The 14,676-nt window shown below is 35.4% G+C and overlaps 2 protein-coding genes across 2 annotated transcripts in view; one reads left to right on the top strand and one right to left on the bottom strand.

Annotated features, from left to right (window-relative positions):
• The window catches only part of LOC126964949 (nucleoprotein TPR-like), a 34,212-nt gene extending 24,832 nt beyond the window's left edge, over positions 1 to 9,380 (bottom strand). Inside the window, exon 1 of the mRNA XM_050808283.1 lies at positions 9,075 to 9,380. Coding sequence (XP_050664240.1) covers positions 9,075 to 9,237 — 163 coding nt within the window. The 5' untranslated portion in view covers positions 9,238 to 9,380. The remainder of the gene's footprint in view (positions 1 to 9,074) is intronic.
• Positions 9,381 to 9,508: 128 nt separating this feature from the next.
• LOC126965187 (uncharacterized) lies at positions 9,509 to 11,363 on the top strand. The gene is made up of 3 exons (XM_050808628.1): positions 9,509 to 9,758; positions 9,837 to 10,137; positions 11,052 to 11,363. The coding sequence occupies exons 1-3, from the start codon at positions 9,616 to 9,618 to the stop codon at positions 11,361 to 11,363; spliced, it is 756 nt and encodes a 251-aa protein (XP_050664585.1). The 5' UTR covers positions 9,509 to 9,615.
• The last annotated feature ends 3,313 nt before the right edge of the window (positions 11,364 to 14,676 follow it).

Genomic DNA, 14,676 nt, shown 5'->3' with positions numbered 1-14,676 from the left:
GGGTGGAAAGTAATTATCAGAAATTGTAGACAAGAGGAAGTTAAAAGCAGTTACACTTGATATTCTTAATATGATAATGATAGAGGTACGATTTTCTGTCACTTACTGAGTAAACATTCTTTTAATAGTCAAATGATTAAGTGCTCAAACCATTTAATCCTCTAATTTTTTTATAATTAAATAACACCACAATGCTGTGCCCATAAAATTGTTGGCTGCAACATTTGAGCCATTTGCTTAATATAGACAGGTCAGCTGATTTAGAATTTTATAAACTCACTCCTAGATTCTCCAATCCACGAAGTCTTGTAAACCCGCCAACACTAATGGAGGTTATAGAACTATAGATGTTATCAATCAAATTACAGAACACGAAGGCAGTAGATACCAATGAACTCAGTGGAGAGATACTTTAATTCATGGGAGATCTTTTGGAAATTATTTGCAAGAATGTAGGAATCTCGATCTGCTCGCTGTACAAAAATAAAGGAAATCGCTCCGATTGGAATTCATATCATGTTATCACTTATCTCACTCTTATTATAATTAATTATAATTAAGCTTTTTTATTTCCATCTTTCCAATTAAGTAGGTGTTTAAAACAAACTTCATGTGGTTATTTTTTGTTAGTCGTTTTAGTAAATAGATTTTTAAAAAAAGTTAGTGGTAGTTTGTTTGTGTGTTAGTCTTTGATGGATCCCAAAGTCTGGGTGAAAGCCTCCTCCATTTTCTTCCACTTTTTCCTATTTTGGGCAGCATACATCCAATCTCTTCCAGCCACTTCTACAATGTCTTGAGACCACCGTTTCTTGGGCCTGCCCACTTTCCGCTTGCCGTGTGGTCCTGTCCATTTCGTTACTGTTTCCGTCCACCTTCCATCTCTGCACCTAGATATATGTCCAGCCCATTGCCACTTTAGTTTTAAGGCATGTTCCAGGGCATCAGGCAGTTTCGTCTTTTTTCTGATGTCTGTATTTCTAACCTTCTGAATTTTTCTTAGTTTTAGGATACTCCTTTCCATGGCGCGTTGGCATGTTGTTATCTTGTTTTTTGTTTTTTTGGTAAGTATCCATGTTTGGCATCCATATGTGAGACTTGGCAGGATACAAGTGTCCATAATTGTTTTTTTCAGGTGCAGTTCATACTCCCCTTTTAGAATTTCTTTCTGAGACCAAAATTTGTTCCATGAGATTTGAATTCTTCTATCTACTATGTTAAATGATATTTTCTTCCCGAGATATATGTAATCATTCACATATTCTATTTTGTTTCCTTCTACAGAGATAGGGTTTCAGATCCGTTCGTCATTAATTTGGTTTTGGTAGTATTCATTTGCAGTCCTACCTTTCTACTCTCTATGTCTAACTTTCGGATCATCTTCTCCAGTTTCTGTGCAGTTTTGGCAAAAAGGATTATGTCATCTGCAAATCTTAGATGATTCAGACTCTGGTTTCTTATAGAAAGGCCTTTGTTCTTCCAATCTACATTTTGAAATATTTCGTTTAGTACAGCTATAAATAGTTTGGGTGACAAAGGGTCTCCTTGTCTCACCCCTTTTTCTATTGAAAAGTATTCGCCAAAAGTTAAAAGGTTTCCGTCAGGGTGGTGATGTTCTTGCATACCTCACCCATAAATGGGAGTAAGCGGTTGAGTCGAAGGGAGAGGCGTTGGCGGTGAGTTTGGACATAGCGAAGGCCTTTGATCGGGTGTGGCATAAAGCGCTTATAGCGAAACTGCCATCTTATGGGCTTCCCGAGAAGTTGTGCAAATGGGTCACTAGCTTTTTGGCTGATCGGAGCATCAAGGTTGTTATCAACGGTGCATGCTCCGACTTAAAACCCATAAACGCTGGTGTCCCGCAAGGCTGCGTGCTATCCCCTACGCTGTTTCTTCTGCATATCAATGATATGCTGCAAATCAGCAATATTCATTGCTATGCAGACGACAGCACAAGGTATGCTTCCTACACCGGCCGTGCCAACATGTCCCGGGATAGCGTCGACGAGAACCGGAACAAACTTGTGTCTGAAATCGAGACTATGCTTTGAAAAGTCTCGGAATGGGGCCGACATAATTTAGTCTAATTCAACCCCAATAAGACACAAGTTTGTGCGTTCACCACTAAAAAGTCTCCCTTTGTCGTATCCCTCGATTCGAGATCACTCCTCTAACTGCCACAGCCTGTATTGGCATTCTTGGCGTCGATATATCGAGCGACGTTCAGTTCCGTGGTCACTTGGAAGAGAAGGCCAAACTGGCCTCTAAAAAGCTTGGTGTACTCAGTAAGGCAAGACAGTACTTCACTAAAAGCCACCGCCTGCAACTTTAAGGCGCAAATTCGGCCTCACATGGAGTACTGTTCTCACCTCTGGGCGGGTGCTCCCCAGTACCAGCTTCTTCCATTTGACCGCATACAACGAAGAGCGGCTCGAATCATCGACGATCAAGTCATCTCCGATCGGCTTGATTCTCTAGAGAGCAATGCTAGCATTGCGTAGAGATGTGGGTTATCTCTGCATCTTCTACCGCATTTATCACGGGGAGTGCTCAGAGGAGCTGTTCGGGTTGATTCCAGCGGCCGAATTCCACCACCGGACAATACGTGCAAAGTACCATCCGCATCACGTAGACGTCTGGCATTCCACAACCGCGCGTTTTGTTCGAAATTTCTTGCCTCGCACAGCCACTCTGTGGAATCAACTACCGGCAACGGTCTTCCCGAACAGATACGACTTAAGGACCTTCAAGAAAAGCATACTCCCACCTTAAAGGCCGGCAACGCATTTCTTGACACACCTGTTGTTGCGGATGTCCATGGGCGGTTGCCTCACCTCTCCCCATCCCGTGATCCTCTTGCCCGTTTGCCCCCTCTCATATAAAAAAAAAAAGTTTCTAGTTTAATTCTGCTTACGCTATTTGAGTACATGTATTGTAGTATGTGTATATATTTTTGGTTTATTTTGCAATTCTCTAGTGCTTTCCAAATTGAGTTGTGTGTTATGCTATCAAATACTTTTGAGTAATCTATAAATGCTGTGTATAGTATTTGGTTGTATTCTGTAAATTTTTCAATAACTTGTTCCAAAACATGCATATGGTCATTTGTAGAGAAACCAGATCTAAAACCCGCCTGCTCGATTGGTTGATTCATATCTATTGCAGGTGATATTCGGCTATTCAAGATTGATGCAAATAACTTGTAGATACTGTTTAATAAACTTATTGGTCTGTAATTTCCGATGTCTAATGGATTCCCTTTTTTATACAGTAAAATTATATTTGGGTTGCACCACTGATTGGGGACCTTTTCGCATTCAAGTACCACATTAAAAAGTTTCGCTAAGCTTGTTAGCAACATAGGTAAGGCTCCTACTTTTAAGGCCTCATTATAAATATTGTCTGGTCCTGGACTTTTTTCTGGTTTCAATTTCTTTGTATGTTTGATTATCTCATGTAACGAAATTTCTTCAAGCCCATCTTGATTTCCATCTGTTTGTGCAATGTTAGGGGAGAGTTCATCATTAGAGGGGTTTTCTGGTATTTCTTTATAAAGTTCTGTATAGAATTCTGTGGCATGCATTATGATGTCATATCTATTTTTTGTTTCTCCTTTAGTTTTCATTTTCTGAATCCAAATTTTGTTTGTGTTGAGTTCTTTGTATGCTCGTTTTGAGCTTCTGTATTGTAGAAGGTTATTTTGTATAATTATGAATCTGTGTTTTTTGTAGTCTTTCCTGATAGCTTTATTTGTTAGTTTAAATAGCTTTGTGAGCTCTCTTTTATCTTCCTTGGTTTTATTCTTTTTTAACAGATTTCTGTGTGTTGGTTAATAAATTTTAACATGTCTTCACTAAGTATCTCCTTTTTTCTATGGGTTTTCTTGTTGTTCATATTATACTTTAGACTTTTTGTTATGATTTCTTCTAATTTGTTATAATAGAGTTGTACATCTTTTGTGTCTCCGACTTCATTTAGTGATGTCATATTTTCTGTGAGATTTTTACATACATAGATTTTTCGCTATCTGTTTTTGGAGGATGAGGTAGAGATTTATATATTTTTCGGCTCTTTTTAGGTATTTTTATATTGAGTGTAGCTCTTAGTAATCTGTGGTCTGATGGGTATTTGACTCTATTTAATACTTCAATGTTTGTTACTAATTTTGGTTTGTTACTCAATATGAAATCAATTTCATTCTTTGTCTTTTTATGGGGTGAGATCCAAGTCCACCTGCGGCTTTCTTTATTTTTGAAATATGTGTTCATAATGCTTAGTTTGTATTCAGCTGCATAAATAAATAATAATAATAAATAATAAATTGTTTATTTCTTTAACAAAAAGTACTTAAAAACTAGGGGCAGGTGTTTCCCGTTAAGCTTATCGCCTGTGTTGGGAGTCACCGCTCTTTAACCTTTATTTATAACAAACAAAATTACATTATACTTAAGAGTTATTCATACATGTAAAAGTTAACTAATAAAAATATAATTTTGACCTTTTTTTTTTTACAATGCAAATTACACAAATGAAATAATATGTACTTTAAAACTATTTATGAAAGTTCTACCATTATACGTTACGTTACTACTATATATAAAATAGACATGATCAGAGAAAGGGGAAAGAAGGGAAATGAGTGTTTAGTGTGCAAGTGTGTGTGTGTGTGTGTGTGTGCGTGTGTGCGCGTGTGTGTGTGTATTTATATAAATATAATTGAAGCATACACAACTAGCTACTCAGCAACTGTTCTACCCAGTCATAGGATTTGGGTTCTAACCAGTTAGATGTAAGTTTTTTACATTCATATACGTTTTTTGAATATATCTGTAATTCTTTATTTATTAAATTATATAATTTGGCAGAGCGCTTATTGAACTGTCTATCAGCAAAAGTTGAGTTTGACTTAGGAACTACTGCCACAATGTCTTTTCTTCTTTTTTGCAGGATTTTAGGGTCATAAGCGAGGGATTTATGCTTTCTTGTAATAGTGTTTGTAATATATAGTTTTCTAATTGTTGGTATTTTAGTTTCTTTATATAAGCTATCCGTGGGAAATCTGCGTTTTTTAAAGTACATTGTTTTAATAAGATTACGTTGTGTTCGTTCAAGTTCAAGGAATTTTGTTTTAGTGGCCCCACCCCAGATCCATACCAGTTATACAATACGTTAGTACAGTTTGTACCAACGATGTATAGATCTCTTTCAGGAGATCTTTGTCTTCCAATTTGGGGCCAGCCGGCAGCCTCGGTACTACGTATCTTAATGATTTAAAAATCCAGGTTAGTTTTCTCAACCTCTGCATTATGTAGTCTATTTGTGGATGCCAAGAAAGTCTCTGATCCAATATGATACCGAGATATTTAGTTTGAAAAACTTTCTGAATGTTTGGGCAGTTACAATGTACGATATTAACGCAGTCGTGAATTTGTATTTTGAATTCTCTAGCAGCTTGGGCATCGTTATATAAACTGTAGCACATGTAGTTGGTCTTATCTGCATTTAGAGTAAGTAGGTTCATATTTAACCAAGTGTAAATTTCACACAAACCCACTTCAGTATATTTCCTTACACTGTCCCACGAGTCACCAGTGAATACTATCGCAGTGTCATCGGCATACGAGAAGATGTTTGCATTCTTGAGCTTCATATCACATAAGTCATTTATATATATTAAAAATAGGGTTGGGCCAAGAACGCTGCCCTGTGGTACGCCGTAAAAATTATGCATATTGTAGTAGTCTCTCTCCTCTGGAATTTCGCTTTCCATATCCATATTTTCCCATAGTTGGATGCTCGTGGGCTTTAGGTTTTCCGATTTTGGCATTAAAATCTCCGATTACTAGTACAATTTTACCAGCTAGATCATGGGCTGATGAAAGGTCAGAGTAGAATTTATTTATTTCTTTGTCATCTAAGCTGTCGGTTGGAGCGTATGCCTGTATCAGTGATATTGTTAGATCCTGGAATTTCAATTGTAACAGAGCTACTCTTTCAGATATACCGGCAAAATTGGCTATATTGTGTTTGTATTCCCTCTTTAATAGAAATCCTACTCCGTAGTGACCTTTAGCAGAGGCTCTGCTTTGTAGCAGAGAATGTATTCTTGGTGCTCTTCTATTTCACTTCCCATTTTTCGTATTTCGGCCAATCCAATAATATCATAATTTATTGTTTCGAGCGCATGGTTCAGTTCAAGTAGACGTTCTGTTGTTGCCAGTGATCTTACATTATAAGTACATATGTTTAGGTTGTTTTCTTTTTCAGGGAGTTTATGTTTTTCTGTTTGTGTATGTGTGTGTGTGTATCTTTCTTTGTTTATCATTATTAATATGTTTTGAGCTTTTTATATTGGTAAGATGTTGGTTTGGCAGTAGAGTATTTGGTTTGTTGTTTTGAATTATATTTACTGGAGGGTATTGGTCGTACTTCTCCTCGGTGACCGGCCGGCTTGAAGAAGGGTTCCGGTTCTTTCTGTCTTTTAGTTGCTATTGTTTTCTCGTTATGTTCAGCGAGTTGGATCTCGCTCGGTGTACTTGCTCCGTTTAATTAGTTTTATTTATTTTTGTTGGCGCAGTGCTTTGTTTATCGTCAGACTGAATGTTTACTTTCGGTGACGTTGATGGTGAGCGTTTTCTTTTTTCTATTGGTTTTTCTTTTATAATAAGTTTGTCGTATCGAATAAAGGCCTTTTTTCCATTTTTTATTTTCACCTGTTGTTGCATTTTAGCTCTTTTCTTTTATTTAGGACTTCTTTTGAGAAGTCTTCGCTAAAATAGGTGTTTTGTGGAAGAAATTTTTTGTTCTTGAACATTTCTATTTTGCGCCATTGTAGGGTAACAGTGATATGTATAGGTCTTATTTTCTTTTCAGTTGGTTTTCCAAGTCTACGGACACTGCTGATTTCCCATTTATCCCAATTATCAATACCACCTTTTTGGCTGGCTTCATTGAACACTTTTAAAACCAGGTCCAGAAGTTCTACAGGATGTTTTTCAGTTTCCGTAACTCCGTGGAGGATTATATTGTTTTTTCTAGAATCCCGGTCCAAGTTTTGTATTTTTGTTCTGAGGAGGTTAACTTCTTTTTTCAATTTTTGATTTTCTTCCAATATTGGTTTTAATTTTTCGTCGATAGTTGCAGAGACTTGAGTTGTGACGTTTTCTGTTATTCTTATGGTTTGTTTTTCGAATTGTTCTTCCATTTTTGGAAGGAGGTATAGATCTTATAGTTTGGGAAAAAGTGGCTGTGACATACTGACTGACGGACAGATAGACATGAACAGTTTTCTGATTTAAGTAACTGTGCTGCAATACTAAGAGCAGTGAGTTACTCTCAGTGCAATACAGAATCATGCAAATATTGTGATTATTAGAATCAGTATACTGTTCACAAAACATAACCATAATAGAAAAAAAAATCTCAGCATGATCAATCTATTTTATGTAACTTCAAAACTAGGGGAGGTTACTAGGTTTGTTGTGTTTCTATTTATATTTATATATATACATACATATATATATACATATATATATATATATTTTATATATATAATATTATATACTACTACTTGCCCAGATTACATCTGTGTGAATGCTATTAAGCAACAATATTACTATTCCTGCATCTAGACTCTAGAGTTAAGAGTTAGCCTACATGTTGTTTGTAAAATTTGATTTTGCTAATATTTGAATTAAATCTATTCAGTAGATTATTTCTTTTCCCTGGACATACATACAGACAAAACTAAATTTAACTACTTTTTTGGCTTTGGTATCGTTTGTACACAAGGCAAGTATTCTTTAAAAAATTTGAATTATTTCTTTGTTATATTTATTGTTATATAATTTATTCGAACAAACCAAAACTTATAACTACATTTACAATACTATGATTACATAAAATTAAAACTATCATTATGGGGATACCAAGAATACTGGATTCATATATAAATTTATGTTGTTATAGACATCCATTGTAGGTATACTAATTTGGAAAAGTATTCATGTGGGTTCTCAATATACCACAAGAAAGGTAATATAACAGACTTTAAAAGTAAAAATATTTAATTTTAAAACTTTATCTGTGTAAAATATGACAAGCCGTCAAAATGTGGTCAGCCTTAAAAATAATCTATAGCAGTCGATTTATAAATTCTTTTTTGTATTATCTATGATGTTTTAGTAACTATTCTATTACTAATTAGTAACTTTGAAGTATGTTTTAGTTATAAAAAATTACTATATTCATTAGTAATAATCGAATTGTAATCTGTAGGTAAATTTAAAAAAATTCATAAAATATGCATGACAGCCCTACTTTAAATGAAATTTGTTTAAATTATGCAGTATCTATTGACTATGTTATCTAACAAAGGGCTAGCTTGTTAAATAACAAAAGAATTGACCTTGTTTTTATAAACAAGGCAAAACACTTCAAAAGCAATCAATTTTATTGTGTAACCCGAGGCCATTGATCTTGGAGTCGGTAATGTGCGGCGGCTTAAGATCAGCCATGGTGCCATGTGCTTTCTGGCATAGGCCGCCCAACGGACGGGTTATTAAAGAAATGAATGAGTATTTATGGCAACTATTCAAATATTGATAGTTGTTTATTGTCTTTTTTTCCAAAGGTCAACAATTTGGTTGCTTCCATGCTTAATTACCATGATGGTGGGCATTAAGACCCTCTAAACACTTTACATTATGCCTAGGTATGTTAAAAATTGTTGATTGAAAGCATGAGTTGTTTCTTTTGTGCAACATTGTACAGAGTACAGATAGCATGTAGAAAAAACTTGCCCATGACTAACAAACCTGAAACAACTTCTAAAACGCAGACCCTAATGTATCAGAAATAATATCATAGTAAAAGTATGAGTGTCTACATTCCAATCAGTGCGTCCACTGAAAGCTTGTTCTGTATTCGAAATAAATGATTAGCGTGTTATTGGACTAAATTTTGAGATACGTTAGTGAATGGGCACATACATCGCTGTTTTGGATGAAACATAGACGCATAAAAAACCTTTTTTATAGTCGTATTGGATATAAAATAGAAATAGGCCGGTAACTTACCGAATTGACACTTCGTACTTTCAAGTAAAGCTTTGACGGTTAGATGTTCTCCGAACTCCTGATCGATGTATTTATTGATTTTTTCAGCAATTTCGTTCGGAATATTCACTAATTCAGTTTCAGACAAAATTAAACTTAGACCACTTTTATCACCCACTTCCATTTTAATTAATCATCAGTCCCTCAGTAAAGTAACAAGCTAACAACCATTGGGCATTGAACAAAGAATAAGTTGAGAATCAGAGAATCAAGATCTAACCAAAGACCGTCAGAACTCAGAGTCAGAAGTCAGATCAGGAACCAGTCAGCCCGATCAAACAAAGAGGATGTAAGTACTAGGCACACGATCAAAAAAGTGATCACCGACTACTGGTGCATTACAAACAATTGACAATTGCCTCTTACGCCGGATCCACACGCTGGTTGTTTGTCACAAACACCGCAAACAGCAAACAAAGTCCCAAACACCAACCACAATCACCCAACACAAACAGCCATCCACATGCTTGGCGAACGTTCATAACATTGCGAATCGGCAAACATGGCGGACGACGAGCTTGTGGCAGCTATTACTTTCGGGTTGACATATTTTTATTTTAAATTAAAGCAAGAGAGAGAAAAAAGAAAAAAAAGAAGAAAGCAAAGACGATTGTGGATGATTAAAATACATAGAAATCGTACAAGGTACTGCTTTATACCTATTATTTGGGCTTTAATTTGCCGTGTTATTTAATTTTACTTAAAAATTTTTATTCGTTTCAGACAATTTATAGAAAAAAAATTTAATGAGCTTCTTTACGAACCATCAGGGGAGTTTCATAACTTCTGCCGCATGAGTTTCACAGATTTTGAGTATTTGCTAGACAAAATTTCGAAACAAGATACGGACTTCAGGGAAGCTATACCAGCGAAATATCGTCTAGCAATAACACTAAGGTTTATCGCAAGTGGTGACACTTACAAAAGTTTACACTATTTATTCAAAGTGTCTCCCCAAGCAATATCAAAAATTATACCTGAAGTCTGCAAAGCAATTAATGATGTTCTAAGAAATGAAATAAAGGTGAGTTGTTGTTTATAAATTTTTATTTTTATTATCAATAATTTGAAATAAAAAATTAATTCATGAAAAATTAAGCCGATTAATCTATCTCAATTTTCACGATCAAAGTCTTCATAAGCTTTAATTAAAGGTTCATTTACACGGTTTGTTTCTGTTCTTTGGGAAATCAACTCATTGGATATTATTTGAATGGTAGGAGTAGAATTTGATGAGCCCGATTGGTTGAAATAAACGTGATTTTAAGAAGTGAATGGTTGGGGTGAATTGATTACCAATGGTAAATACTGTGACGTTTGGGCGGTTGATAGCTGGTTTGAACCTAAAACTAAAGTATTTGGCAAAGGTTCAGAATACGAGGTTTCGGAAGATGACGGTCGATATGGAGCCGATGGTGAATTATTTGGCAAAGGTTCGGAATATGATGTTTGGGAAGTTGATGGTCGTATTGGAATTGGTGAAGTTTTTGGTAATGGCACAGAATATGCCTGATAAGGGGCTGATTGGGGAGATGGGGTTTGTCGCTTAAAGACCCTGTCTTTAATTCTATTTATAAACAATGTGTCTATATTATACATAAATAGTTTCCTCTCATCCGGTGAAAGTTCACGCAGTTTTTTCGCTAGTAATTTTCCATAAAGTTCGCAGTCGTCGTCTTCTTTTGGTGGTGGTGGTGGATATTCCCTCTGTCTTTTGCTTAAAATATTGGTCAACTGTCCAAATGCAAACGACATTTGCCGTTCCGCTGTGTCGGTAGCTGGACGACGGCGCACTGGTTTTGGTGTAGGGAGAGGCTGTTCTAAATCTCTATTTTCAACAACTTCTACGTCCTCTATAGCTGCAGTTTCATTTTCTTCTGGCAATGCACTCTGAAATAAATAATTAATTTTCATTTACTTCATTTTGATTGTTTTCAGATGCCATCAACGGCTGATGCTTGGATGAATATAGAAAGAGGGCTTAGAAGAAAATTTCCACACTGTCTTGGTTCCATAGACGGCAAGCATATTAATATAGAAAGTCCACCTCATAGCGGAACTGAATATTTAAATTATAAGAAAACGTTCAGCATTGTTCTATTGGCATTAGTTGATGCCCACTACAAATTTATATTTGTTGACATAGGATCCCAAGGGAGGATTAGCGATGGTGGCGTCTTTAATAATTCATTACTGTGGAAAAAAATCTGTAAAAATGAAATTGAATATCCTTCGTGGATCGGACGTTAACGTTCCATATGTTTTCATAGGAGATGGTGCTTTTTTGCATTACTTACTTTGCATTGAGCATGCATGTTATGAAACCCTACCCAGGACAGCATAACATCGGTTCACCAAAAAGAATATTCAATCAATGTTTATCTAGAGCTCGGGTAGTAGTCGAAAACACATTTGGAGTTTTAGCTTCAGTGTTTCGTATTTACCGTCGTCCAATTTATTTAGACCCCATTACTGTATCAGAAATAACAATGACCTGTGTACTACTACATAACTTCCTTCAAAAAAAATTCCCCAGAGAGATATACCCCCCCAGGAACGTTTGATACGATTGACAGAAATGGTGAAATAATAACACGTGGATCTTGGCGAAAATACGAAGAGGAATATAATGCAATTCAGAACATGCCAAATGTACCCCGCAGGTCACCTATGCATGCCAAACAGATAAGGGAAGAATTTACGTTATATTTTTGTAATAGATTTACTTAGCATTCTACATTATTTAAAAATTATCCCTCAACATAGAAAGGATAGGTAATTAGTAAGTAGTAGGATAAGTAAGTAGTAGTAGCATTAAGTAAGTAGTAAGTAATATAAAAATGATAAGTAAGGTCACAGGATGTAACAAAAAGGTGCCAAAAGGTCATTCAAATATTAAATTAACCTTTTTAAGTTTTACTGCACCTTTTTGATACAGACTGTATAGCTATATTCTTGCGGCTCATACAGAAGACTTATTACGCTTTTTATCTGATTTGAAGTTAGAAACATTTTTTGGAAATTTCTGATAAAATATCCATTACCTTGTAATAAGAGTGGTAACATTATAATCGGGGCCCCACCCTCTACCAGATTTAACCACTTATAGCCCCTTCCGCCTGTCAAACGACACTTAAGCCAATCGTATTTTTTTTCGTAACTTTAGGATTTTTTTTTCTCGAAAATTATGAGGCTTCGCAATGTAATATTTTAGTACATCGTTCTACATGTCGAGCTCTATACAGAAAAAAATATCAGCTTCTAAATCGACGTCACGTCTTCTAGAGTGCTACCATTCTTGCAAATAGATAATCAAAACCTTATCTGATTAAATCTTTATATAAATGATAGTTTAAATTTAATTAAGAATGAATAAACCATAGTGAAAAATAGTCGTTTTACTTACTTCCTCTGAATTTACGTTATTTGAGCAAGTATATACCGGTCCTAAAAATGACTCCATCAGGTCATAAGCAAACCAGACCGGTGTATAAACATCATCGGATCCTGAAAAAATAAAATTAAAATAAAATTTATTCGCAAGGAATATAGCAAGGGTGTTTAGACAAATATTTATTGATTATTTAAACTTACCTGCACCGGACCGAATAGAATCTTTTTTTTGCTTCAAATGTCTGCGGAACGTAGCCATCAGTATTTCTTTTTTGGTCTTCAATTCCTTGACACTTTTATTCATTATAATGCTGAGGCGAGTCCATGCATCATTAACCTTTTGCCGATCTTTGTGATCGGCATCTTTGGGATTCCAGAGACATGGCTCATTTTGATAAGCCTCCAAAAATGTCAGAATCGTAGTTGCTAATCAATCAGACATTTTTTACGCTTTGCGCGCCAACGAAAAAGTGTAGCAAGAAAATACGTCCGCAAGCTCGCGCGCATTACTGAACGCTGCCAAACGTGTGGATACGTCGCAAACTGTTTGCCAAACATCCTTTGATCTGGCAAGAAAAACCGACACCGATGCCGAACACTGCCCATCACAAACACAAGCAGGTAAACAACGACAAACACCCATCACACGTCCCACACCCACCCACACGTCCGTGTTTGCTGTTTGCTGTTGGCTGTTTGCCATTGTTTGTCAAGCGTGTGGATGGGGCTTTAGAGACTGTTTTCCAATTACAGATTTACAGCACTAGAGCACATTATGCGGCATGGTCAACGTTGAGTGTTCCAACTACAGCAACGCTTCGCACAATCGAGCAATCTCAAAAGTACTGCTTAGTGCTTTTGCGTGATGAGTAGAAAAGATACCAACTCAGTGGCAAAAATTTAACGTGTGTTTTTTCTATAAGTTGGCATTGATCCAAATTTTTACTTTAAAAAATAATATAATAATAATAATTTTAAGAAATATTTACTATCGGCAATGACGTTCTATACATATAGACACCTCATACAAAATCAAAGCCGAAATATGGCACATCCCACAAAGTACACCATAATAACCTTCGACTGCTATGTCTATACATTTGTGCATTTACTCCAGTTGTTTAAAATATTAGTGGTCAATAGTCAGCAATGTAAACACTATTTCAGTTTCAGCTGCGTATTTTAAATTTAGAATCCGATTTGGACAGTGACATCAGTGGAGTAGCAGTTAGGTTTTTTATTAAGCCCAGACGAAAACGAGGGTTGCTATAAGTTTTACGTTCGTCAGTCTGTCCCTATTTTCCGATCAAGATCTGTTCAGTCGGAGGTTTTTTACATTTTTAAAAAAACGTAAATACTTTAGTGGTGAAATATAATTATGTGTATTTGTTTTGTAAATTTCTTCACTTATCTCTCTTGCTACCAACTGGCACCAATTTTCTTTCATTATCTCGGGTACGGGAAAGCTGAAAAATATTAGCTTTTACATATTTGCGATGTAAAGTATCGATTATCACTAGTTAATGATACTTCTCTGATAACGTGTAAATAGCACTAGTATGTAATTGTTCACGTTCTTGTAAGCCGTTCACATTACATAAAATACAATATTGCTAATCATTGTTCACAAGGCCTTTAAAAATTTTCTTACAAAAAAACAATGGACTTCAAAAACACTATTCCAAAACAATAGATATAATATGCTATATACTAAAAAGTAAAAAAATCATTGCGTATTTTTATGTAATCCAATAAATCAATTTAATTCTAGGAACGAGTATATTATATTATCAAAATTACCAAAATCGGTTCACCCAGTCGAAAGTTCTGAGATAGCAAACATAAAAAAACATACCGACGAATTTAGAAACTTCCTTTTTTGAAGTCGGTTAAAAAGAGCGACTCTATTGCTTATATTTCTGACTGTGTCCTTTTATCTGTCCCATTCTGACAAGCGGGTCTTGTCTGGGGACTTGTCAATAATTGTACCATATTTAAATAAAAAAATATTCGTTTTTATACAATAATTACTTATGCTTTTTGCATATCAATCTTATATAAATAAAATAACCTTACCGATGATAAGTCACACCATCTTATTTGAGTCGTTAATGTATTATTTAAGCAATTTTAGGAACTGAACATATTTATCAAAATGAAGAAGACAACA

This window comes from Leptidea sinapis, chromosome 6 (assembly GCF_905404315.1).
Source record: "Leptidea sinapis chromosome 6, ilLepSina1.1, whole genome shotgun sequence".
Lineage (NCBI taxonomy): Eukaryota > Metazoa > Arthropoda > Insecta > Lepidoptera > Pieridae > Leptidea > Leptidea sinapis.
This window is presented reverse-complemented; position numbering and strand designations above follow the sequence as displayed.